The following is a 26,331-nucleotide window of genomic DNA, read 5'->3' as shown; positions in this document are numbered from 1 at the left end:
GTATTCGGCACTGCAGCCATCTGGGTGGCAGATAAATGAATGAGCCAATTACTTATGTAGGATGGCACAAAATAAAGTTTTTAAGTATGCCCTTTGTTGTGTATCTTTAGGGAGGAGGAAAAACAAAGACAAAGTTATAGTAGGGCCGAGGAACCAGGACACCAACCACTTTCCTTTTGAGTATTAAACCTTTCTTGTTACTGCTCAGTAATTCTGGCATAACTCTGCCCCTCAGTCTGTTTCCCCTCTTCTTGCTTGCCTGGAGTGTGAGCCCTAAGATTTTGCTATTTTGACTTTCCTTTCTGGGCCCCTGGGTCCTCTGCCTCCCTCTCTCCTCCCCTTAGGGACTAAGCTTTCCTCACTGTCGCCAAGGCAACAGCAGGGATGCCGCATTCCTCACAGCTCTGCCTCTCTAAACTCTGGTCGGCTTTGTCCAGAGAGCTGGCTGGATTCTTTATACGTACGCTCTTAACTCAGCTACCTTCTACCCCGGACTGCACACATTATTCTACCCTTTTAAAAAGCTGATGCATAACAATTTCTTTCCCGAGGATGGCCTCTCTCCAGACCTTTCAATCCTCTTGCTCCTACCAGACATTTTTGGTCCCCAGAACCAAATGTTCAAATCGCCTGTTTAGCCTTTGTTAAGTGCGTGCAACTTAAGTGCAGGTCAATTTTAAAGCAAGCAACAGAGCATTCATAATGCGTTTCCTTTTTAAAAGCACCGTGGACCAAAAATAAACCCAACAAAGGGCAGCTGTGGAGTTGTAACGTGTGGAAAACTCCACAGGCAGCAGTTACATAACTGGAAAGAAACACGATGAACATCTCACACCGTTAGATGCGATTCCAACTCTTGACCCATGAAAAAGCGAAGGCGAAGAACACAAAACACACCTTGGCCCTCTAAGAAGCAAAAAGCTTATATTGAGACGAGGCCAAGGGTGTAGCTAAAGTCAAGACCTGACTTCCAGCACGAAACAGGATCCCTTCGCTTTGCGTTTTGTTTGTTTTCAAATTTCCCCTCTCGCATCCGAGGCGAAGCTCACGAACTGCACTGCCTCGGAGCGCTTCCTCGGGGCTCTGCACATTTGGGCAGAAAATTACCAAAGCTCCAGCGCCAAGGTGAAAATCGGAGAGGAGGGAGAAAAAGTTTTGTGCCTAAGGACAGAAAGGAGTTGGAGCGAGGCCACCCCCCTCCCCCCCGGGCCGCCCGGCCCCGAGCCCGGGGACAGCTGGCAGCCCGCGCGGGACGGACAAAGCCGATCAGCGCGGCGCGCGGGCGGGGGCGACCCGCAGGGCTGTCCCTTCCGCGCTGGCCTCCGCCGCCCCCTCCTTAGGACCCGGCGGACACCTCGTCCTCTTCCACGTCCTCCCCTCGAACCCACCCACCCTTTAAAGGGGGGGCAGCCCACAGCCCCATCCCTCGGCTGGCAGACCTGCCTCCGGGCAAGCCCCGGGAAGGCGTCCCTGGAAGAGAAACTGACCCGCACCAAGACCCGCCCTCCTCGTGGTCCCGCGCCGCCCGAATTCAGCGACCCCGCGCTCCCTTCCCCGGGACCCCAAGACCTCGGCCCGGAAGATGGCGAGGAGGAGCCGCCACCGCCTCCTCCTGCTGCTCCTGCGCTACCTGGTGGTCGCCCTGGGCTGTAAGTCTGGCTACCTCTACCCTGCCCCCGGGCCGCCCCTCCTGCCGGGACCCCTCGCTCAGACCTCCAGCCCGGGCGCTGCTCGCGCGGGCCGCGGAGTTTGCGCCCCACGAGCGGCGCGGGCTCCCGGGTGTGGCAGGCGCGGGGCCCGGAGGGCTCGGGGTCCCCACTCCGTCAGTGCTGGTCCGGGAACACCGAGGGCGCCCACTAGCAGGTTCTTGTCTTCTGGCAAAGTTGGCTAAGTTTTCAGACCCAGGCCCGTGATCAGAATGCACAGGGCCACCCTGAAGATGCTGAGGGGAGGCGGGGGCGTCACGGGGCGCAGGCGACGGCCCCTCTCGGTGGGAGGGGACCGCGGGGCCCTGGCAGGGTGGGGTCGGCTTCTCGAGTGCCAGCTGTGCTGCTGAAATGCGAGCGCTTGAGGCCGGGTGGCGGAGTTCGCGGCGGCCGAGCCGAAATGCCTTTTATCCGCTCCTCGGCCGGCCCTCGCGTTCCCCGCTGGACTCAGCCCCTCGGCCAGCGGCCGGGTCCCGGGAGGTGCAGGCGCGGACAGGGAGCAGCGCAGCGGAGGCTGTCGCGGAGCCAATTTCCCGGGGTGATTTTAAGCGGATTTTCACGGATTTCGAACTCAGGAGATTTAAAATCCTAGGAACGTTTCCTTTTGTTTTGTTTTGTTGCAATTAACATTTTGGGAAAATGGAACAAATTACAATAGATCTTTAAGCATTGTGATCTTTTTCTTTTGCTTTCCCCCCTTTTTCTTGTTTCTCTTTTGTTCTCCTTTTTTTTTCCTTTTTTTTCTTTCTTTCTTTCCTTTTTTTTTCTTTTTTCTTTTTTCTTTTTCTTTTTTTTTTTTTTTGGTAGTAAAGTGAACTTTCGCTGCTCTTCAAGTTCTGGAAATACGTTACTTAGTGTCTCAAACTCTGAGGCACTTTCTCTCACGCTGGTCTCATTTCCCGCCACGCAGTCGTTGCTCAGGCCAAGGTGATGTGACAGAGCCCCTTAGAGAGGCTCCAATTGTTTCAGAGAAGGAACCTGTCAAACTAAGAAGGCAGAGTTTCACAATAAAACCTGTATGCAGTTTTGAAATACCGATGGGTATCATAGTGAACACACAGAAAGTTAAGTGCTAACGCTGAAAGGTGATAACGGGCAGGCCAGAGGGATTGTAACAGATTCCTGGGAAAGTTATGCATTCGCTGACATATTAAATTTTAGCAGAGATTCTGACTTTACTGTAGAATTGTCACTAAGTAAAAGCAGAGAAAATTGTTTGGCTGCTAATCCTGTTCAGTCGCCAAAATAGAAGCAATGCAGTAAGCTTGAAACTGTAGTAAGAAACGAGCAAGAGGCAACAATTGCTTAGTCAAATGGGCAGAATGATCTCTTCTTCAAGTTTCGGGTAAATACATTGCATGGCCTCTGCTAACCCTAGTTCCTATAGGGGATTAACTTGGGAGGATTGTGGAGTCCTTTTCTGTATTGTTCCTGGGATGTCAAAAAGTCTGGCATTGCAAGAATGTTTTCTTTTCAATGAACTTTTAAAAATTTGAGAACAGTATAAAGAAAACTCAGTGTTAGTATGGAATTCCCATGTACTCCACATGCAGTTTCCCCTATTATTAATATCTTATGTTAGTACGGTGCCCTTTGTTTGGATTTTCCTCACTCTTAATGTCCTTTTCTATTCCAGAATCCCACTCAAGATACCACATTGCAGTTAGTGGTCATGTCTCCTTGTGGTTCCTCTTGACGATGGCCGTTTTTTCAGACTCCCCTTGTTGTCTATTACCTGGACAGGTCTGAGGGGTACTGGTCAAGTATTTTGTAAATTACTCCTCAAATAGTACTTCTCTGATATTTTCCTCATGCCTAGAATGTACTTGTGGGCCTTTTGGAGGAAGGTCAGAGGAAGGTCACAGAGGTAAAGTGACCTTTTCATCCTGTCATATCCAGGGAATGTACTGTAGATGTGACATCACTGTTCATGTTCACCTTGATCACCTGAGTAAAGTGTATGCCTGTTTTCTCCATAGGTTATTTACTCTTTTCTCATTTCCAGACTGTTTTTTTTTTTTTTTACAAGGAAGTCACTTTGCAACTCACACTTTCCTTCCTTGGAGTGAAATAGGTTAACAAATTATTCAGAATTATTATACATGGAAGATATATCTGCCATTTATTTATTTACATAGCTATTTAGCCACTTATTTTTATATCAGCATAGGCTCATATTTATTTTATACTTTGGTTGATAATATAATACTATTTATTTATCAGAGACTTAGATTTTTCCTATAATTACGCACTCATTTTCGTCATACTCTGAAATATAACTTTATTGCTTCTTTTTCCCAATCTTATCATGTATAATTTCATGCTTATACCATTCTTTCTAGTATTTGTCAATTTTTAATATCATTCTTAGTAGCGTGAAGGATTTTTCTGTTAAAGTAGAAGATCAGTGTCTCTGTTGATATATGGACATTTACTTTTGTGTTTAGTTTGTGTATTGGTCAGCTTTCATTTATTGTAACAAAATACCTGAGACAATCAACTTAAAAGAGGAAAGGTTTATAAGCTCATGATTTCAGAGGTTGCAGTCCATGGTTAGTTGGCCCCTTTGCTTTTGGGCCTATGGGAATGCAGCACATAATAGGGGGGAGCACATGGTGGAGCAAAGCTCCTCACCTTATGGCCAAGATACAAAACAGAGACAGAGAGGGGAAGAATCCCACTGTCTCCTCTTAGAGAACTCTCCCAGTGACCAGAACACATCCCACTTCATAAAGGTTCTGTTATTCCCAACAATAGCATAGGCTAGGGACCAAACCTGACACATGGGCCTTTATCCAAACCACACTGGCTGAGTTACTGTATAATTTTTCTCACTTCATTATATAATGATGTATGTGTATTACTAGTGATTGAATCCAAAGCCTTCACACTGAACTATATCCTTAGTCATTTAAAAAAATTTTTTTAGGCTGAATCTTGCTAATTTGTGCAAGCTGGGCTCAAATTTGTTTTCCTCCTCCCTCACCCTGCCAGAGTACTGGGATTATAGGCATGCACCACCACGCCAGTTTGGAAGGAATCTGGTCTCATCTCATCTCATCTTGTCTCATCCAGTCCCTTCCCGCCCCCTCCCCCTCTCTCGCATATTAGGAGAGTTGTATTGGAATTAAGAAGAATAATAGCTCCTGTTTCCAGGAGGGGTCCTAAGTGGGTGCCTGAATGCCACTCTATCCAGACTCCTCCCAGAACTAATTATAGATAAGCAGAGCTCAGGAATTGCTCAGTTATTTAATGGTCCCCTATCATGGGTGTCTCTGTGGATTTAAAATGACCTATTGGAACTCAGACTCTCTAACCCAGTTCTTCAACATGTAGAGTTTAAAGGAAACAGGTATTTTAGAGGAAAAAACCTGATTATTTTGCATTTTAGTTTCTTAAATTAAGGAGGTTAGTAGATAGTGGCTGCAACTCCCTTTAGTAGGGAGGGAGCTGCGTTCTCTGTTACCTGAGAAAGTTCTTCTTGCTCCAAGGTCCTAGTTCATTGTTTATTCTTATTTTAATTCTTATCATTGTGACTGATCACCCAACTCTGTCTCAAGCCAGGAGTTTCTCTATATTTGCTCACCAGTGTGGTGACCAAAGTATCCGGTTAACAATAGATGCAAACACACACGTGATGATTAGATAGTGTGTTTTCCTCAGGTTGCTGTAACAAATGTAAACTAGGTAAGTTACAAACAACAGAAGTGTGTTCCTCATAGTTCTGGAGCCTGGGAAGTCCACAGTCAAGGCATGGGAAGTTTAAGTGTCTGGTGATGGCCCACTTTCTAGTTTATAAATGGCTTCTTCTCACAGTAGCCTCATGAGTTGGGAAGGGTTAAGCAGTTTTCTGGGGCCTCTTTTGTATAAGGGCACTAATCTATTTATGAGGCATTCCTCTCATGATCTAATCACCTCTCAACAACCCTCTCATGATGAAATCACCTCTCTGTTTTGGACCATAATAGGTGTTATGGAGGTAGGCAACATGTACACATGGAATTAATGACAATATAAATTATGAAGCACCAACTGCATGTTCATACGTTAAGTTTAAGATTTTCAGAGTTGGCATTTAAGCTATTTCAAAATAAAAAAAACAGAAATGAGTATTCACTGTTGGTTAGTGGGGACTTCCTTCTTTTGGGGATCCCTCAGAGCCAAGAAATTTAGTATGAGTGAGAGCAGTACTTGCTGCGATGTGGCTGGTAGCAGCAACTGGTCTTCAGATCTGAAACGGAACACAAGTCAGCTACTTGACCTGGGCCTGTAATCTCTCATAAACCAATAAGGATTTTGGTAAGAGAGAAACATCTGGATCATTCATAAAATCGCAAGGTTCTACCTCCAAGGCAGAGCTGACTGAAAACAGCACTCCAAGGGCCCAATTCCAGGAAAAATCTGCCTCCGTAAACATTAAGAACAAAGGATAATAATGAAGTTACTGAAGAGAATCGTTCCATCCTGTCGTAGTCCCAGTCATCGAAGGAACAGAGAGGCCAAAGGGGCTTGTGGTAGACCTGATAATTATTGCAAGACTATGACAGAAATGATGTTTAAAAAAAAAAAAAAAAAGGAAAAACACAAAACTTTCAGCCTAAAGAGAACAATGAGTTCTTTTTGACTGAGAACGCTCCTTTATTCTTCAATCTGAGCCCAACAGAGTTGGGAAATGCTTGCTACCCATGGTTTCCATTGCATTGGTTTCCTCCTGTGGCCCTTTTTAGTGGAGAAAGTGTGTTGGACTGTAGCAACAGCTGCTGTCTGCTGAAGTCAAAGACCAGACTCCTGTGCAAGTCATTCATTATTTGAAGTAACATCTTTTTCATCCCACAGTGACATCCCATAGTGGCGGCACTGCTGAGCCCTTACTTCAGGATACCCTATTGCCATACTTTTGTTTAGAGGAAGAGAGGATGAGAATGGAAAAGGGAAATTAAAACTTGAATCAAGTACAGCTTCTTTTGGCAAACACAGAAAAAGAAAAGTTAAAGCTAGACATTGGTTTCTTAGAAGGTGTTATTATTAACAAGGCTAGAACTCAGAAAAATACCCAACAGGATTAAGGTTCTGTTCCTGTGGAAACAAATGACCACAACCCACACAACCTAGATATATTATCTTAAAGTTCTTGAGGTCAGACATCTGAAACAGGTCTCACTGGGATAAATTCAAGGTAATGGCAGGTAGCATTCTTTCTAGAGGGTGCTAGGGAAGAATCTGTTTCCAGGCTTTGTCCAGCTTCTAAAAGCAACTACCATGGCTTATTCCTTTAGCTCCAAAGCCAGTGATACCATGCTGCCATCTCTCTGGTTCGTGCTTATCTGCCTCTTTCACTTCCATGGATGAGGACCCATGTAATTACCCAGCTAGGTAATCCAGAATCTGCTACCCATTTCAAGATCAGCCCAATGGCAACTTTAATTCCATCGACAATCTTAATTCCTATTCTTTTAGTTACTTTCTTGCTGCTGAGACACAGTATGTGCCACCTGCAAATTAAAAGAGGAAAATTTTATTTTGCTTCTTGTTTCAGTGGCTGCAAGGCAGGATGGCAATAGCTGCTCACCTTACGGCAGACAGGAAGCAGAGATTGAGCATGGAGTAGCTGAGGAGGGAGATAAACCTTTCTAGGCTATACCTGCAGTGACCTACCTGTTTTTTTCTTTTTTAAATAATCTCATTTCTATTAACTTGTATTAACTTTTAAAGGTTTACAACAGTTAAAGTATTTTTGCTTCTATGTATGAAAGTTTTTAAAATATTTTTTTCATAAAATATAAGAAAAACTACCTTCACCATCAAGTAAAAGTAAACGCAGGGACTCTTATAAAATTAATCAAAAGTGTCATTTAGGAACTTAGTTGTAGGGTACTGTGCTGACACCATGACAAACTAAGTGTAGGGCTAGGTCTGGTTTTGCTTTGGTTTTCTTTTTAGTATCCAGTGCTCGTGGATTAAGTTCTGGAAATGTTCCAGTTATAAGACAGGGTTCTGCTTGGCTTCTACCACAGGTGTGATCCACAAGTTGGGATGTTGGAGGGTGAGGCATGTTTAGCCAGAACTGTGTTGACTACTTTGTTGTCATCAAGGTCAAAAAATTTATCATCTCCTCCTTCATTTTCCATTCCCTGGAAATCTATTTGGCATGGCAAGGTACCTCTTTGTCTGTGAAATGAGATTTATTCTTTTCTTGTTCTGGAATTAGAAAATTTTCTCCTCTTCTATGCCTTGGCAATGAAGAACCTATTTCATGATAGCCAGATTTTCATAGACTATTAAAACTGCTACAGCTCCCATTTCCAAAGCTGTCAATGTATCTTTTACTCTGAAATAGTACTTGCCTATATTTTGGCAAGTTTCATCAACATATTGTCCTATTGATTTTTTCTCTTGAATGAATTTCACATTGGAGAAGACTTCAGTAGATGATTCAATAGCTTGATTGAATCCACTTCACAACCACAGGGTTTATCAACTAACTTTAAAACTGTCAATTGCAACCTCTGGTAAAATGTACCAGATTGACTTAGTTCAGTTTTAAAATGAGCTGACCTAGCTAAAACAAGACCAGCGACATTCACTTTGTCCCCAGAAATAGCCGAGTGACACTCTCTGCTACTTTCTAAACATAGATAAGTTTTCCCGTCTTAAATGGGCAAAATACAAGACTGACTGACCGTGTTTCTTTGGGAGATCCACAGTGAATTTATGCATGACTTCTCTTGTCTTCCCTTGGAGTGTGCCAAAAAGTGCACCACTGTCATCTGTTACAACGAAGCCACACTTGCTGTAGTCTGAAAGTAGTGCAGCTGTAAGAGCTTCTGTATGGAATTTGTTGGCATACAAGTAAAATACTGCATTAATTGGTTTGAGGGGCTCAAAGTCAGTGTCAGCTTTCTTTTCCTTTCCTTCTTGGTCCACAGTAAACCACCAGACCATTTGGACGTACCTTGCTATAAAGCTTGAATTTTTAAAAAAAATTAATTTTATTGGTACATTTTAGGTATACACCATAATGACATTCATCACTGGAAATTTGCACCTTTACATAATCCATCTTGGTTCTTATTTTTTCCCCATTCCGCTGTCCTCCCTTCAAATCCTCCATGCCTTCCTATCTACAAAGACTTCATTTCCATTTTTTCTTTTTCTCATATTAATTCCATTCCCTTCTTTCTTTTTCCTACCCCACCCACTTCCCCTTCCCCTTGGACCTTTTCTTCCTATTACACATTATCTATTATACCTTTTAGTCCCTTATTTACACTTTCAGTTTCTCACACTAGAGAAACTATTTGGTATTTACACGTGTCCTATTTATTTCACTTAAGAGTATTGCCTCTATCCATTTAGCTATAAATATCTCTAATTTCTCATTTTTTATGTCTGAGTAGTACTCCATTTTATATAAAAAAACACATTTTCTTTATGCAGTCTCCAGGTGATGGGCAATTGGGCTGCTTCCAAGTTTTAGCTATTACAAATTGTGCTGCTATGAACTTGGGTGCACATATTTCACTGTGGTATGATTCTTTTAATTTTGGGGGGAAGATACCCAGCAGGGGAATAGGTAGGTCAAATGGGACTTCCAGTCGTAGTTCTTTGAGGTATCTCCATGCTGATTTCCACAGTGGTTGCACCAGTGGACATTCCCACTAGCAGTGGAGCAGGGTTCCTCTTTCCCCACAGCCCTGCCAACTTATAATTGGTTGATGTCATGATAGCAGCCATTCTTTCTGGGGTGAGATGGAATTTCAGTGTTACTTTCATCTGAATCACTCAAATGACCAGTGATGTTGAACATTTTTTCATATGTTTATTTGCTATTTCTACTTCTTTGTCTGAGAAATGTCTGCTCACTTCAGATGCCCATTTTTGGATTGGGTCTTTAAATTTGGGAGGTCTGATTTTTTAAAGTTCTTTATATATTCTAGATAGTAGACCTTTGTCTGAGGGACGGCTGGTGAAAATTTTTTCCCACATTATGGGTTGTCTCTTCACACTGTTGATCATTTCTCTTGCTGTGCAGAAGTTTTTAGTAAGAAGAGATCCTGCTTGTTGATTGTTTATGCTAGTTCATGGACAACTGAAGATTGTTAATAAAATCTTTTCTTACACAGATGTCTTGAAGAGTTCTACTAGCCTCTGTTCCAGCCACTTCAGCGTTTCTGTTTTAATATTTAGATCTTTAATCCATTTTGATTTTAGTTTAGTGCATGGTGAGAGATATAGGTCTAGTTTTAATCTTTGGCAAATTGAAACCCAGTTTTTCCAGCACCATTTATTAAAGAGGCTGTTTCCCCCAGGGAGGGTGTTTGGCTCCTTTGACAAAGATGAGGTGACTGAGTGTGTATAGAGTTGTTTCTGCATCTTCTAATCTGTTCCACTGGTCCTCAGGTCTGCTTCTTTGCCAGTACCATGCTGTTTTTGTCACAGTAGCTTTGTAGTATAGTTTCAAGTTGGGGATTGTGAAATGCCCTATCTTGTCTTTATTGCCTAGCATTGCTTTTGCTATTCTAGATCTCTTCTTGTTCCAAATGAAGTTTTGGATTGTGTTCTCCGGGTCCATGAAGTATGCTGCTGGGATTTCAATTGCGACTGCATTGAATCTATATAGCAGTGTTTGGAATTATGGCCATTTTCACTGTGTTGCTTCTTCCTACCCAGGAGCAAGGGATCTCTTTCCATTTCCTGATATCCTCTTCAATCTCTTTTTTCAGAGTACTGCAGTTTTCAGAGTGGATGTCTTTGATTTAATTTGTTAGCTTGATTGCTAGTTATTTCAACTTTTTGGATGCTATTGTGAAAGGAATTGATTGCCCCATTTGTCTCTCAGTGACTCTGGTTTTCATTTTCAGAAAAGCTATTGATTTTTGTGTGTTGACCTTGTCTCCAGCTACTCTACTGAATTTGGTTATTAAGTCTAGAAGACTTTTGGTGGAGTTGTTGGGGTCTTCTATGTGAAGTATCATGTCATCTTAAAATAATGACAATTTGACTTCTTCATTTCCTATCTTTATTCCTTTTATTTCTTTCTCTTATCTAATGGCTGTGGCTAATGTTTGCAAAACTGTACTGAGCAGGAGTGGTGATAGTGGATATCCTTTTCTTGTTTCTGATTTTACTGTGAAGGATTTCAGTTTTTGACTGTTTAGCATGAAATTGGCTCTTGGTTTTTCATAGATAGCTTTTATTAGATTGAGGCAGAGACCATCTATTCCAATTTTTTGTAGAGTTTTTATCATGAATACATGGATTTTGTCAAATGTGGTTTTGTCCTTGGCTCTATTAATATAGTGTATTACATTTATTGATTTGCATATGTTGAACCATCCTTGCATCCATGGGATGAATCCCACTTGGTCAGAGTGTATAATCTTCTTGATGATCTTCTGCATTGTATTTGCCAATATCTTATTAAGGATTTTTGTATCTTGTTCATTAGTGAGATTGGCCTATACTTCTCTTTTTCAGTTGGGTCTTTCTCTGCTTTGGGAATCAAGGTGATGCTTGCTTCCGGGAATGAATTTGGGAGTATTGCTTCCCTTTCGGTTTCATTGAACAGTTTAAACAATAGTGGCAGTAATTCCTCTCTAAATGTCTTGTAGAATTCAGCAGTGAAGCCATCAGGGCCCGGGCTTTTCTTAGTTGGTAAGTTTTTAATTACATTTTCAATTTCATTGATTGATATTGGGTCATTTAGAATTTTTAGGTCATCTTCATTCAACTTTGGTAATTCACACATATCTAGGAATCTGTCCATTTCTTCTGTATTTTCCATCTTATTGGCATATAGGTTCTCAAAGTAAGTATTGATGATCCTCTGGATTTCTGCTGGGTCTGTTGTAATTTTACCCTTTTCATTCCTAATTGCAAGGATTTGGGCTTTTTCTTTCCTTTTTTTGACTAGGTTGGCTAAGGGTTTGTCAATTTTGTTGATTCTTTAGAAGAACCAACTCTTGGCTTCATTGATTTTTTTGTATTGTTCTCTTGGTCTCCATTGCATTGATTTCTGCCCTGATCTTTATAATTTCCACCCTTGTATGAGCTTTGGAGTTGTCCTGCTCTTCTTTTTCTAGAAGCTTGAGGTTCAGGATCAGGTTGTGTAATTGAGCTCTCTCTGTTTTCCTAATGTGAGTTCACTGCTATGAATTTCCCTAGTAAGATTGCTTCATTGTGTCCCATAGATTTCAATATGTTGTATTGTCATTGTCATTTAATTTTAGGAATTGTCTGATTACTTCTTTAATTTCTTTTGTGACCCACTATAATTCAGAAGTGTGTTTTTCGATTTCCATGTGTTTATGAAATTCTTGCAGTTTCTGTTGCTATTGATCTCCAATTCCATTGCACTATGGTCTGATAATATACAGGGGATAACTTCAATTCCTTTGCACTTACTTAAACATGTTCTATTAGCAAGTATGTGGTCTATTTTATTTTTTTATTTATTTTTATTTTTTTGGTACTGGGGATCGAACTCAGGACCTTGTGCTTGCAAGGCAGGCGCCAGAACTACTGAGCTAAATCCCTGGCCCATATGTGGTCTATTTTAGAAAATGACCCATGTGCAGCTGAAAAGAATGTATATTCTGATTTTGTGGAGTGGAACACTCTGCAAACATCTGTTAAGTTCATTTGTTCAAGAGTTTGATTGAGGTCTAGTATTTCATTGTTTATTTTTTCTTTAGTTGATCTATCTATTTGTGACAACGGGGTATTGAGGTCCCCCACTACTATTGTATTAGTGCTTAATTGATTTTTCATGTCCATTAGAATTTGTTTTATATAGTTGGATGCACTAGTGTTTGGTGCATATATATTGATTGTCGTCTCTTCCTCTTGGTTTATTCCCTTTATAAGGATGTAGTGTCCTCCTTTGTCCCTCTTAATCAGTGTTGGTTTGAAATCCACTTGATCTGCAAAGAGGATAGCTACTCCTGCTTTTTTTCTTTTGTTCCTCTTGCATGGAGTATTGTTTTCCACCCTTTAACTTTCAGTCTGAGTTTCTTTTTGAAGTAAGTGTGTTTCTTGTATGTAGCATATTGTTGGATCTTGCTTCTTGACCCATTCTGCCAGTCTATTTCTTTTAATTGGTGAATTGAGACCAATAACAGTGATGGTTATAACTGATGTGTATTGACTTATCCTTGTCATAACTTTTTCTTTTTGTTGGACTCAGCCGCTTTGTGTTTAATTTCTTGTTGTGCCTGATGGATTCATTCTGCTGGGCTTCCTGCAGTTGTAGTCCTCAATGTCTTTTCTGAGGATATTGTTTAAAAATTTTTGGAGTGCTGGTTTGTTATTCATGAAGTTCCCAATATGCTCTTTGTCATGAAAGTATCTTATTTCTCCATTAATTTTGAAAGATAGTTTTGCAGGGTACATCAATCTTGTTTGCAGGCTATTTTCCTTTATGTCACTCCATGCTCTCTTGCCTTGAGGGTATCTGTTGAGAAGTCTGCTGTGATTCTGATGGGCTTTCCCTTATATGTGATTTGTTTCTTTTCTCTCTAACTGCTTATAGAATTTTGTTCTTCTGGTGGGTTTCTGGATTCTTGACTACTATATGTCTTGGTGTAGATTTTTTTTTATCACAGCTAGTTGGAGTTCTATATGCCTCCCTTATCTCTATGTCAAGTTCTTTCCCCCTATTTGGGAAGTTTTCTGCCATTACTTCTGTGAACAGTTCTTTTATATCATCTGTACTTTCTCCTATTTCTTCACTGACTCCAATCAATCTGATGTTATTATTCTTTGCATTGTCTAGCAGCTGGTGGATTGATTTCCCATGGTCCCTTACTATTTTTAAAAAATTTTTCTTTTCCTGTTCAGTAATTGTCATCCTATCTTCTATATGTGAAATTCTGTCCTCACATTAGCTCATTCTGCTGCGTAACCTTTCAATGGAGTTTTTAATCTCCTGGAAATCTGTTTGCATCTGTTTTATGGATTCCATTTGTTTCCTATGTTGAGATTCCATCACGTTCCTCAGCTTCTCTCTTTTTTTTTCTAATCTGTGTCCACTCTAGATTTATTAATCATGTCTTGTACTATAGGCACAATCTCTGCTGTTATCTGAGAAATTATTTCTGATTTTATTTTTTCCAAGTCCCCTTTCATTGCCAGTTCAGGGAGTCCAGGTGGTTGAGTATCAGATTGTTCCCTCTGGTTTCCCTTTGGGGTTGCCTTAGGTGATCTGGAAGTCTGTTTTTGAGACTTGTTTGCATGTGTTCTCATTTCAACAGATGCAGCCTGCTGTGCCTTTGTTGAGGTGACTTTTTGTTCACCCAGTGGTCTTCAATTCTCAGCAAGCTGCCAAGAGCCCTTTTCTCTGCTGCTGTCCCTGTGCCAATTCCTGGGTTCAGAGTTGTGACCTTCTGGATCCCTGTGCTTCCCTGTTATCCAGGCAGGGTTCTGGCTGGGGTCTGTGCATACTGGGGATGGTATCTGAGTGTACCTCTGGCTGGGCCCTGCCCCTCTAGTAGCTGTTATCTGGGAGGGCTTTTGGCTGGGGGCTGTGCACCTCAGTTGCTGGTTTCTGAGTGGGCCTCTGCCTGGGGTCTGCACATACTTACTAATGGTATCTGGGCGGGCCTCTGGCTGATGCTGTGTGCCAGTGCAGCTCTTTTCCAGGTGGGTCTTAGGCTGGGTCCTGTGGGCCCAAGTGGCTGGGGTCACGTGAGGGCCCTGTTTAGGACCTGCCCACAATCTCTCTGCTCTGGCCTACATGGGTTTCTTGCTGAGATCTGCACACACTTACAGATCTGATTCTTGATTATACAGATGTGATGGCTTCCAGGACTGAAAGATGGTTTAACTTGTGACTTAATGTCAGTTCCAGTTCCAGTCTCATCTGCTAACATTTTTACCACTCATGAAATCTGGTCTTAGGGAGTAATGATGATGATATCATGTTGGTGCCATTGCCTCAAGCTGCTCCAGGCTCTTAATGAGCTTCTTGATCTCCAGATCTCCACATTCCTGTCAGTCTACCATTTTCTCATCTCCTCCTCTCTAAGGGACCAATCCTGGTCAGCAGCTTTGACATAGGTCACCAGATCCTTCTCTCCAGGCAGCTGCATGTGTTGTAATCTGTTCACGTGGAACCTGTGATATCACTTCCACAGCCAGGGTTGGAATGAAAGATGGCAGGCAGAATGGAGGGGTGGGTGCTGATAACCTGCCACTTCTGACCAGGCCCTACGTCCCAGCAACACGTTAGCTATAAATTCCCATAATCTGATCACCTTCCAAAAGCTCCAGCTATGCCCACATGATATTGCACCCCTGGTGGATATCTAGATATAAACCATAGTATTCCTCTCCTGGTCCCCAGGCCACTCATGCACATCTCTTTATGCAAAGTGCATTTATTTCATCTCAAAGAGTTGTCAAAATTTTAAAAGTTCCAGCATTGCTAAAAAGTCCAAATCCAAAGTCTCTTTTGAGACATAAAGCAAACTCGTAGAAGTGAGCTCCTGGAAATGTCAAAAAGAAGTTATGTCATGCCCTACTTACAAAGGCACAGAATAAATTTTCCCATTCATAAAGGGAGAAATAGGCAGGGTGAAAACCAATGGGACCAAGGCAAGACCAAAACTGAGCAGGGCAAACATTAAATCCTGTAGTCCCATATCCAGCACCTAGGGCAAGCTATGGGAAGATGTGAACTGCAAACAGCTTGAGTAGCTCTGCCCCTACAGCATTCCTAGTGGTTGTAGCCCTCGTGCCTTCTCTCTTGGTCTGGCTTTGCTCACTCCTTGTGGCTTTCCACAGATATTCCACATTCCTGGCTTTTCCAACTTCCTGGGGCCTCTACTTCAATTTTAGTTTCACTCTCACAGCTTCATGAAACTGCACTCTCAGAGGGATACCACCTGGCCTCCCAGGCCTTCTTCTGAAATCTAAGTGGAGGCCTACATAACCCCTTAACTCTTGCACTCTTCATGTCTATAAAACCAGCACCATATGGACACCACAGTCTGCCACCAGCTTGAGCAGTAGCCTGGCCCCCTTGAATCATGACTTTAGGGGCCTCTGAGTACTTGATGAGCACTGTGAGCTGAATCTGGGGAAATAAATTCCCTAGGCAGCTGTTCTAGAGCAGGGTGCCCGGGAGCTTTCTTCTCAAGCAAAATCTTCACTTTGACCACCTTGAGTCTGTGAAGGGTGAGGTATTGCTGGCTCCTTTGATGTCCTCACACCATCTTTTCTGCTGTTCTATTGTGAAGTACTTGGGCTCTTTTTAGCAACCAAGGTCTTCTCTGTTCCAATTTTGCACTCCCCAACTTTACTTGAGCTTCCTTTCTGGCCAAACTCAAAACTTTTAAAATCATTCAGCCCTGCCATTTGCTCTTGATTTTCAATGTAGAGCTCACTAAAAGTGCCCAACATACCCATGCTGCCTTAATTTCAATATTCTACAAAGTCTCCGGACAAGAGCAAAATGTAGGCAAAAGTTTTGCCAGAATATAAGGCACATGGGCTAAAGTTCAACTGCCAGTGAAGTCCTTCTTTCCAATTGAATTCTTTTGAGCCTAGCCTTTACTATCTATCTGCATTTCTTTTTTAAAAAAAATTCTTTTATTGGTACATTTTAGGTATACAACACAATTACTTTTCTCATTGGGAACTTGTACCTTTACATGATGCATCTTTGTTCTTACTTTTTCCCCATTCCTAGCCCTCCCTTCACCCCCTCCACCCTTCCCTATTTACAAAGACTTTATTTCCATTTTTTCCATTTCTCATCATTTTTCCTTTCCCTTCTTTCCTTTCCCCTGCCCTTCCCACTATCCCTACCCCTTTGGAACTTTTCTTCCTATTCTGCATTATATCTATCTGCATTTCTATTGACATTGTGGTCTTCTGAGCTCAGACCAAAAATTTTCATTAGTCTTGGCTCATAACATTCTAGGGCTGCTTCTCCAGTTGCCCCTCTCAAAAGCTTTCCAAACTCCTCTGGTGAACCACTTCCAAAGGTTTCTGAACCACAGAATCAGGTAGTTTCACAGCAGTAACCCCAAATTCTGTCTTATTACTTTTTCGTCACTGAGACACAATACCTGGCACTCATAAGTTAAAGGAGATGTTTATTTTGGCTAACGTTTCAGTCCATAGTTGGCTGGCTCCAAGTTGGCTGGCATGGCACAAGAACATGGCAGAGGAATATCTCTTCATCTCATGGCAGACAGGAAGCAGAGACTGAGAAAGGTGGGGTTAGGGAGGGAGATGAACCTTTCCAGGCCATGTCCTAGTGACCTGCCACTTCTGACCAGGCCCTATCTCTTCACTTTTGACCAGACTCTATCTCTAGAATCCCCCAAAATACAATCTCCTTCTAAAAGCCCCACCTATGAACATGAGGCTAATGAGAATATATAGATATAAGCCATGACACTATTTATTCATTTAATAATAACGTGGGCTTTTAAATGAGTGCTGGGAACATACTCTCTCACTGTGCTACACCTCGCCCCTTATCACCTGTTTACTATGTAAACGTATTACTAGGTGCTAGGTAATAGGATGTGGACATCTTGGAGGGAAGGTCATTTTTCTGGGTCCCACATTAACCAAAGAGAAGATGGGCAAAGCAGCAGTGCAAATAGTAATGTAGTCAAGAATATTCTAGATCCCATGAAGCAACCATAACTTTTACCTTTAGATTATAATTCACAATGATATAAAGGTTTCTTTTTTTTCAGTGCACTTCAGACTTCACAATGTAGTGGTAAACAACTTGCACTCTGATGACGAACTCTGCTTACTCCCTGGCTGTGTCACCTTGTACCAGTTATTTAACTTCTGTGTGACAGCTGACTCATCTGCAATGGTTATAATACCAATAATGATGCTGACCTCATAGCAGTTTAGGGAGAATTAAGTGTGTTGACATGTGTAACACACTTAGAAAGGTGGAGATATACTGGACACTTTCAACACAGAATATCAGTCAGATTTGCATTCAAAGAGAACCTATTTTGTGGACTATGGAAAGTGGACAATTGGAGTAATTAGAGAGTTGGCAATTGCTTTTTTCTAAGTATTTTTCTGATATATTTCATTGAAATACCGACACATAGTTACACATGAGACTTGTTTTGTATTTGAAATGTAGCTAAATCTAAACAGAGACTGGAGAAAATTGTTCTTGGATTTTTAAGGACTCCTCTTCGCTCCCTGCCCCACCTCCTCTCTCCCTCCCTCCCTCCCCTGCCTGTATTATACCCAGGGCATCAAGCCTGCTGAGTACTCACCCTACTGCTGAGCTGCTCCCCCAGCCCCTTAAGGAATTTTTAAAAATAATGTGTACTGCAAGTGTTTCCATCTTTCTGTCAGCTCCTAACATAAAACATGAAACAGTAGTTCTTCTGCTCATTATTCATCTTCTGTCAGGCTCATTCCCTTTTTCACTCCTGGGTTTATCTTCCTTGAGAAGTGTTTCAAGTGTTTTCAGGATTTCCCTGATTTAACACTGTGAGGAGGGTTATTTGATTTGATTTGATGGATTGAAGAATGGCATTCTGTGTTCCTAAGTGTGTGCGTGTGTGTGTGTGTGTGTGTGTGTGTGTGTGTGAGAGAGAGAGAGAGAGAGAGAGAGAGAGAGAGAGAGAGAGAGAAACTGTTTTTAAATGAATGTCTGCTGGCAGTAACACAAAACCCTACCCTGGATCTTTAGGCTAGTGAGCAGAGGACTGTACTGGACCTAGCCCTGTAAAAATATTTCAAGAGCCACACTTTTAGTTGTCCACTGTATTGGCTTAAAAAGTCCTGAGCATGAATTCTTGTGAACTCAACAGAGAGAAATTTTGGTTCTTTCCTGAAGAGTCCTGCTTCTATGATTCTCATATTCATTCTCTGTGTTTCTCTCTCTCTCTCTCTCTCTCTCTCTCTCTCTCTCTCTCTCTCTCTCTCTCTCATCCTTTCTCCCTCCATACCTTCCTGCCACTTCCACTACCTCATCATGAGCATCTAGTTTTTATTTGTTTTATTCAATTTTGTTTTCACTTTCAGAATTTCCTGCAGTAATAATTTGGGACATCAAAATTACGTTGAGCAGAGAATTAAAAGAATCATACCACAGTGATATATGTGCACCCATGTTCATAGCGCCACAGTTTGTAATAGCTAAAACTTGGAAGCAACCCAAGTGCCCATCATCTGGAAACCGGATAAAGAAGATGTGGTTTTTTTATAAAATGGAGTACTACTCAGCCATAAAGAATGAAAAACTAGAGTCATTTATAGCTAAATGGATGCATATAGAGGCCATACTCTTAAGTGAAATAAACAGGACACACATGTGTAAATACCAAATAGTTTCACTAGTGTGAGAAACTGATAGTGTAAACAAGGGTTAAAATGATTAAAATGAATATTGGATAATTTGAAATAGGAAAAAAGGTCCAAAGATGAAGGGGTGAAGGGAGGGGAAGGGGAAAGGAAAGGAGGGAAAGGAAAAACTATGAGAAAAGAAAAAAAATGGAAATGATGTCTGTGTAAATAGGGAAGGGTGGAGGGGGTAAAGGGTGCACAGGTAATGGGGAAAAAAATAAACAAAATACATCATGTACAGGTACAAATACCCAATGATAAATGTAAATGAATTGCATACCTAAAATGTAGCAATAAAAGAACTTAGAAAAAAAAATTAAGTTGAGCATCCCTAATCTGAAAATTCAAACTTTGAATACCAACATTATGCCACAAGTGGGAAATTGTATGCCTGACACCTTGTGTGACAGGTCACAGTCAAAACACAGGTACACTAAAAATGTCACATAAAATTACCTTAGGCTAAGGTGTATATCAAACATAAATTTCATGTTTGAACTTAGGTCCAGTTATCTCCAGGATACTATAATATGTCTATGGAAATATTCCAGCATCTGAAAGCTGAAACTCTTTTGGCCCCAAGCATTTTGGATAAGAGACATTCGAACTATAACAAGTTTAAAAAACACATCAACTGCCCTATCCCTTGTCTTCTCTTGCTAAACGTGTCCAGTTTGCTTGCTCTCATTTTATTAAAGCAGTCACCTGCTGTTTTTATTGTTAGCTTTCTTCACAATAAAGCTTCACAAAGCTTTAGTGTTAGCTTTACTTCACAAAGTAAGAATTCCCTACTTTACTATAGGAACAGATTCTGAACAGGAGCAAAAAGGATATTTACTATGGGCAAACCAAAGATAAATAATTGTTAAATGCATTCATTTAGATGTTTAACTAAAAATAATATGTGCATGCAGTAAATTCAAACGGTGCAGAAAGGTTATAAAATAAAAAATAGATCTCCTTTGCAGCCCTTCTGATTTCTATTGTGTATCTCACAGATAATCCACTCTTAAACTCCAGGGAATTGAGTGGGGAGAGTTCTATTATACATGATCATATCTGCATAGTTTCTTTAAAAGTAAGAATCAGGACTGGGGATTTAGCTCAGTGGTGCCATGGCTTGCCTCAAAAGTTTGATCCCTGGTACCAAAAATAAAAACAAAAAAAAATAAGAAGCAAAATTCACTATACTTACTGTTTTATATCTTCCAGCAAATCAAACTATATTGTACATACTAATGTTCTCCACCTTCCTACCAAAAATTATTTTTGCTAGTGATTATGCATAACCCAAAGCTAGTTATTACAAACAGGACTCATGATAACATTTTATAGAAGCCTTTAGAACTATTGTGACAAAATCCAGCAGAAGCTACTTTGCAGCAGAAACTACCAAAAATAAATAGTGGAACAAAGTGATTAACAAAAACAGAGGAAAATAAACTTCCAAAGCAGAGACCAAATCTAAGGAGGGAAAAATGTCAACCCAGATCCAGTTAGAATATCCAAAGAGAAGAGTGTTTGGGCCAAATCAAGAAAAGACAGAGACACTAGCACCAGCTCAGATTTATAGACAAGTACAGACAGATGCTATTTTTAGAGGAGACCAAAGAAGAAGTAATGACCACAAATAAAAAGGGAACATGTTGAACTACTAGGAAACTGCTAATTTTGAAAAGGAAGCATGGTGTTTATGCGTTTTTTAAAATGCTCTAGAGGCATTCTTTTTAAAATAGGAATGGATTCTGAACAGGAGCAGAAATGACATAGTGGGATAAACTATGGCTCAAGTATCTATTTGCCCAGTCATCTAAACACAGCCAGTTATGTCATTAAAAATTTACATAAATGTATTAGAGTTGTAGGATCATTGTAGTGTGACCCATATAATGTTTTTGGTCCCAGAACAAATCAGATTCTTTTGTGCTCTATGTGTGTGAACATCTATGCTATTGACCTAAGTACAGTGCTTCTCCTTGACAACTTATATTATTCTCTCCTGTACTTGTTGTTGTCATTGTTGTAATAGTCTCCAAGTGGTCAAATGCAGTTTCTGCCCTGAATGCCTGACTCCAGAATTCTGTAGCCCTTAAGACTTTCCAAACTATCCATTCCTCAAAGCTGAAATCTACTACATGTTATACTTCAGCTCTTGCTTCTCTTATGGCACTTAGTGGACTGTATTGTTAAAATTTTTACATGTGCATCTCTCTGGATGTCAGGTTGTTGAGACCAAAGACAACACATCTTTGTCCCCTTGCACCTAGAATAGTGCCTGGCCCATAATGGTTTTAAATATTAAATAATAGATAACCTGGAGTTTGCTTGCTTCTGGGCTTTATACAATTACAACTTATAATAATAAAAGTCCCAGAGCACTTATAAAATTAATAACCATAATGAATAATTTTACTATTTCTAGACTCTTCCCTCTCCTTATTAACTATGACCTTCCTACAGTTACAAGGAAATAAATTGACGGCTTTGCCTAAAGAGTTTTAAGATGTTTTGCTAATTGCCTGATGCTTCCTTGATTAAAAACTCAGATGAATCAAACAATACAACCCTCAAATGTTGCCTGAAATAAAACAGAGCAGGAAATGTTAGAGAGTCGTAAAGTATTTTCTGGATCAGAGGACTCCAAATTCCCTTCTCGTGATCAAATCTCTTTTCCGCTCTGTTGGGATCACAACAATCCATGTCACATCATGGTCAAAAGTTCCTTAAGAGAAATGAGAAGATAGAGCCTGAAAAAGTCGTCTTTATTTCCAAACCAAAGGTTATTTTCTTGGGCATTCTTGGCTAGTATTTATAACATCTTCTGGAGCAAAGGTGACACCTGCTCATTAGTATGGAAAGAACTTCCTCTCCATCCAGGTGACTCATGTTCTTAGTCCAAGGGTGTCATCTCCCAGTTCAGCAGCAGGCAGGTGCCAAGGTTAAATACGTCCTGAGAATCTCAGCTGCTGTACTGTTCCCCCAGTAAAGCTATCTGAAGGTGTTGGAATGTTCAAAGAACACTTACTGGGATAGTGGTCTTCAAACTTTTTTTCTTACTTCTTTTAAAACGGGCATAGACTTTTGGTTATAAATTATATACATGTAGTTCTATATAAATATTTTAATGATTAAAACGTATTTAGCATAAATACCAAATGAATGAGATAATGAAAAAGTAAACACAAATACCTGCTGAGGTATAAATTAGGTGATGACAGCCCCATATTACAGCACTTAATAAAGCTTCTAGAATTAAAACACCGTGGGATTGGTACATGAACAGACAGACAGACCAATGAACACAATATGAAGTCTTGACATTAGCCCATCCTCTTTTGAAAAGTCTGCGTAACTATGTACATTTACATGGTAACATCTGAAACCAGGAAAATGCTTAATAAATATTGTTACAATAACTGGGTAGCTATTTGAAGAGAAAATAGATCTGAACCTGACAGTGTACATGAAAATAAGTTCCAAATGGATCAGACCTCTAAATGTAAATAAATAAACAAAAACCACCTCCCCTAATAAAGCAGGGATCTATTCTTCTATTCTTCTCCTAAAATTCTTCATATATATATATATATATATATATATATATATATATATGGCATTTGCATGGGAAAAATAAAGCACCACAACTAATCAAAAGATAAATGATGAATAGGAAAAAGATATTTGTAATTTAAGTCTCAAAGATCTATTGTCACTCATAATAAGAGCCCTTAAAAGTTAAAAATAAAGTTAAATATAAACATTTTTTAAACAGCATTAAAATATCCTAGAGAGTATTCAGAAGAAAAGTCTTAAATGGTTCTCCAAAGACGAAGCTCTACTGACTATAACTTAAAATGCAAATGAAACCATCACAAAGGTAGCATCATTTCCCTAGCATACACAAGGTCCTGGGTCTGACCACACACACCCCCACACACTGGTGCAGAACAACAAACAAAAAGTATGTGAAAAAACAAACAAAAGGGCCAAGGGATTTAGCTCAGTGGTGCCATGCCTGCCCAACAAGCGCAAGGTCCTGAGTTTGATCCCTGGTACTGAAAAATTAAAAAGCAAAAAAAAAAAAAAAAATCTGATAAATATACAGGAATCTGAATATTTTCTGCAGCCCTCTGGGTTTTCTTATATATTCCACCTTAAGGTCTATACTGGGTTAAGGAGAAGATAAATCAACTGAAGTGAGTGCTGCAGTCTGGATATTTGTATGTCTCCAGAATTCATTGTTGATACCTATCCTAGTGCAGCAGTGTCAGGAGGTGGGCCTTTAGGGGATGATGCAGTACTGAGGACAGAGCTCTCACACCTTGAGTTTTCTAATCCTGCTGAATTCAAACACAAGTTCTAGGGACTCCTAGAGATTTCTCAGTATTTTCTCTGAAGATGATCATTTCATCTACATATAAAGATTTTGCTTCTATCTTGCCAATCCTATCCTAATTGTGTCATTTTATTGCCAGACTATTTTGGAGGGGCCTAGGTTTCAAAGTTTAATAGACAGATAAAGAGTAGCCATATCTTCCCTTGTTCCCCACCTTAAGGAGAAAGCATTGTATCTTCTCCATTCATATATGGCATTCTCACTGGAAGTATGGAGTACATGTCTTTAATCTGTTGAGAAGGTTCTGTTCTACTTCTAGTCTCCTGATAGCTTTTACCATAAAGAGCTGTAGAATTTAGTCCAATACTTTTTCTCCAACTAGTGACAGGATCATACGGCTTTTTCCTTTCCTCTGTCAAAATGATGACTTTTGGGGGTGGATCTTCCAGTGCTGAACCAACACTGCCATCCCTATAATAAAACCACTTTCTACATACTGCCAGATCTCACTTCTAATAGTTTGTTTTGTTAAACAAATTTCTATCTATGTTCATACTTTTTTCTTCTATTATCTTTGTCCAGTTTTAGGATTAGCACAATGTTGAGTTCCTAAAATGAGGGGAGAAGTGTTCCTTCTTTTTTCTGCTTTAATTGGTTGATATAATTGATCAGTTAAAGGGCCGGGGATTTAGCTCAGTGGTTTCACCACCTGCTACGCAAGCACAAAGACCCGAGTTCAATCCCTGGTACCAAAAAAAAAAAAAAGAAATAATTTATCAGTTAAAATGTATGTGAGCCTGCTGTTGTCATATAGGTAGGTTTTCAAGCTAGGAATATACTTTCTTTAATGGGTGCTATTCAAATTTTATATTTCCTCCAGAGTTAGCTTCATTAATTTGTCTTCCAAGGTACTTCTTAGAAGTTGTCAAATTTATTTCAAAAAAGATTTTTGAAATATGCTTTCTATATCCTTTTAAATTCTGTAAAATCTGTGGTAATGTCTCCTTGATCTTGATATTGTAATTTAAAAAATGTATAATTGATATTGTGTAACAGGAAGAAAAGGTCTAAAGGAGCAGGGTAAGCAGGAGGGGTAGGGGAAGGGAAAAAAGGGAAAGGAAAAAATATGAGAAGAGGAAAAAAATGGAAACAAAGTCTTTGCAAATAGGGAAGGGGCAGGGAGGGAGGGCAGGGGAAGGGGAAAAAAAATAAGAACCAAGATACTCATGTAATGGTACAAGATCCCAATAATGAATGTAACTGTATTTTATACCTAAAATGCACCAATAAACTTAATGGGGAAAAAAGAATAAATAAATCTTGTTCATTTCCTGTAAAAAAAAAAAAAAAAACAGGATTAGCGCCCTGTGAAGGAGGGCTGAGGAGCTTGTCCACTCCTTCTGCCACGTCAGGACATAAAAGATGCTATCTCTCCTCATCCTTGAAGAACAAACCCACAGCAGACACCAAATCCGCCAGCTCCTCTGTCTTGGTTTTCCCAATTTCCAGAATGTAAGCAGCAGATTTCTGTTGTTTATAATTTTCTCAGTCTAAGAATATTTGTAATAGCAACAAGAATGCAGTAAGATAGTGAGTCTACTTTAGACATCTGTTCTCTTAAACTCTACATCTGAATGATGGTGGCCTATGTAAGAAAATAAACATACTTCAGTAGCCCCTTTTAAATCTGTCCAGGCCACTTTACACTAACAGATAGCAAAATAAAATTTCTTAAAAACAAACCCAACCTAATCATCAATTAGAACTCCAACATCCTGGGTTATATAGCAAATCACTGTTTAACAGCTACATTTCTTATATCATGATGTAACATGGACCTTTCAGTGCATTTCTTTGGAAAGAGACTTTAGTAGTTTATCTTCTAGGATGTAAAAATACCCATTAGATAATGCATGTCACATTTATAGACTGATACAGAGAAAGTGTGAATATAAAAAATGAGTTGATTAAATTTTTTAAAAATCAAACTTTCATTTTGCATTTGCTTAATGGATACTAGTTTGAGCAAGACTTTCTGGTCAATCCTCTGGCTTTTCTAAATAACACAAAAGGGTATTTCCAGCCCTTTTACAAAGTCAGGGCAGCCAGCATTTGACATGTCAACTCGAGCACTTCTTCAAATTACTCATAGGTTTTGAAATATTCATTTAATAGCCAAATCCTTGTCATTGTAACTTAATGTCAGGTTCCATATGTGCCCTTTTATGATTTAATTTACCATAATTCCTTTAACCTTGAAGACACCCAAGCTCCAAGAATGCTATAGAGAAGACACTGCGGGGAAGAATTGAAGAAGTAGAAGTATTTAGTCATTAAAGCATTTAGCCTGGTGCTGTGTCAGCAGCAGAATGCACACTGTCATCTAGTTTTTTGTGTCAGATGTTATTTCCATGCAGGATAATATTTTCCCCAAATACACTATGGATTTGTGAGCAAGGGAATGTAGGATAGATGTTAATAGGGGAAGAAGTTCCACTTCACCTCCTCCCCAATTACATCTCAGTTTTAGTGGAAACAAGAACACATCACAGCCCTTTAACAGAAGATATATTCAATCCTCATTATTTGAATGAACAGTCGTATCTCTTGCTACTACCATTTTCTATGCTAACTCTATCTTTAGTGATGAGATAACAAAATCTTGTAAGTTATTATGAAAGCAGTCAAAACCAGCCTTTTAGTGGGCCGGGATTTAGCTCAGTGGTTCCGTTGCCTGCCTTGCAAGCGCAAGGTCCTGAGTTCAATCCGTGGTACCAAAGAAACAAATAAAACAACAACAACAACAAAACTTATTATATGGCCTGGGGATTTAGCTCAGTGGTACCACCACCTGCCTCACAAGCGCAAGGTCCCGAGTTCAATCCCCAGTACCAAAAAAAAAATTGTTCCTCAAAACCAGCCTTTTTAATTACGTGGGCAAGAATG

At 40.2% G+C, this 26,331-nt stretch overlaps 1 protein-coding gene and 1 pseudogene across 3 annotated transcripts in view; one reads left to right on the top strand and one right to left on the bottom strand.

Annotated features, from left to right (window-relative positions):
- The first annotated feature begins 836 nt into the window (after positions 1-836).
- Positions 837-26,331, top strand: part of Jam2 (junctional adhesion molecule 2) — a 75,111-nt gene continuing 49,616 nt past the window's right edge. For all 3 annotated transcript variants that reach the window (XM_004842221.3, XM_004842220.3, XM_087213592.1), the window contains exon 1: positions 837-1,649. In XM_004842221.3, the coding sequence (XP_004842278.1) occupies positions 1,583-1,649 (67 nt within the window). In that variant the 5' untranslated portion in view covers positions 837-1,582. The remainder of the gene's footprint in view (positions 1,650-26,331) is intronic.
- On the bottom strand, positions 1,708-14,794 carry LOC106009216 (eukaryotic peptide chain release factor subunit 1-like; annotated as a pseudogene).

This window comes from Heterocephalus glaber, unplaced genomic scaffold, assembly GCF_053883595.1.
Source record: "Heterocephalus glaber isolate CG9 unplaced genomic scaffold, H.glaber_assembly_v1.0 deba00000122, whole genome shotgun sequence".
Classification (NCBI taxonomy): Eukaryota; Metazoa; Chordata; class Mammalia; order Rodentia; family Bathyergidae; genus Heterocephalus; species Heterocephalus glaber.
Note: the sequence above shows the minus strand (reverse complement) of the source record. Positions and strands in the feature narration are given on the sequence as shown.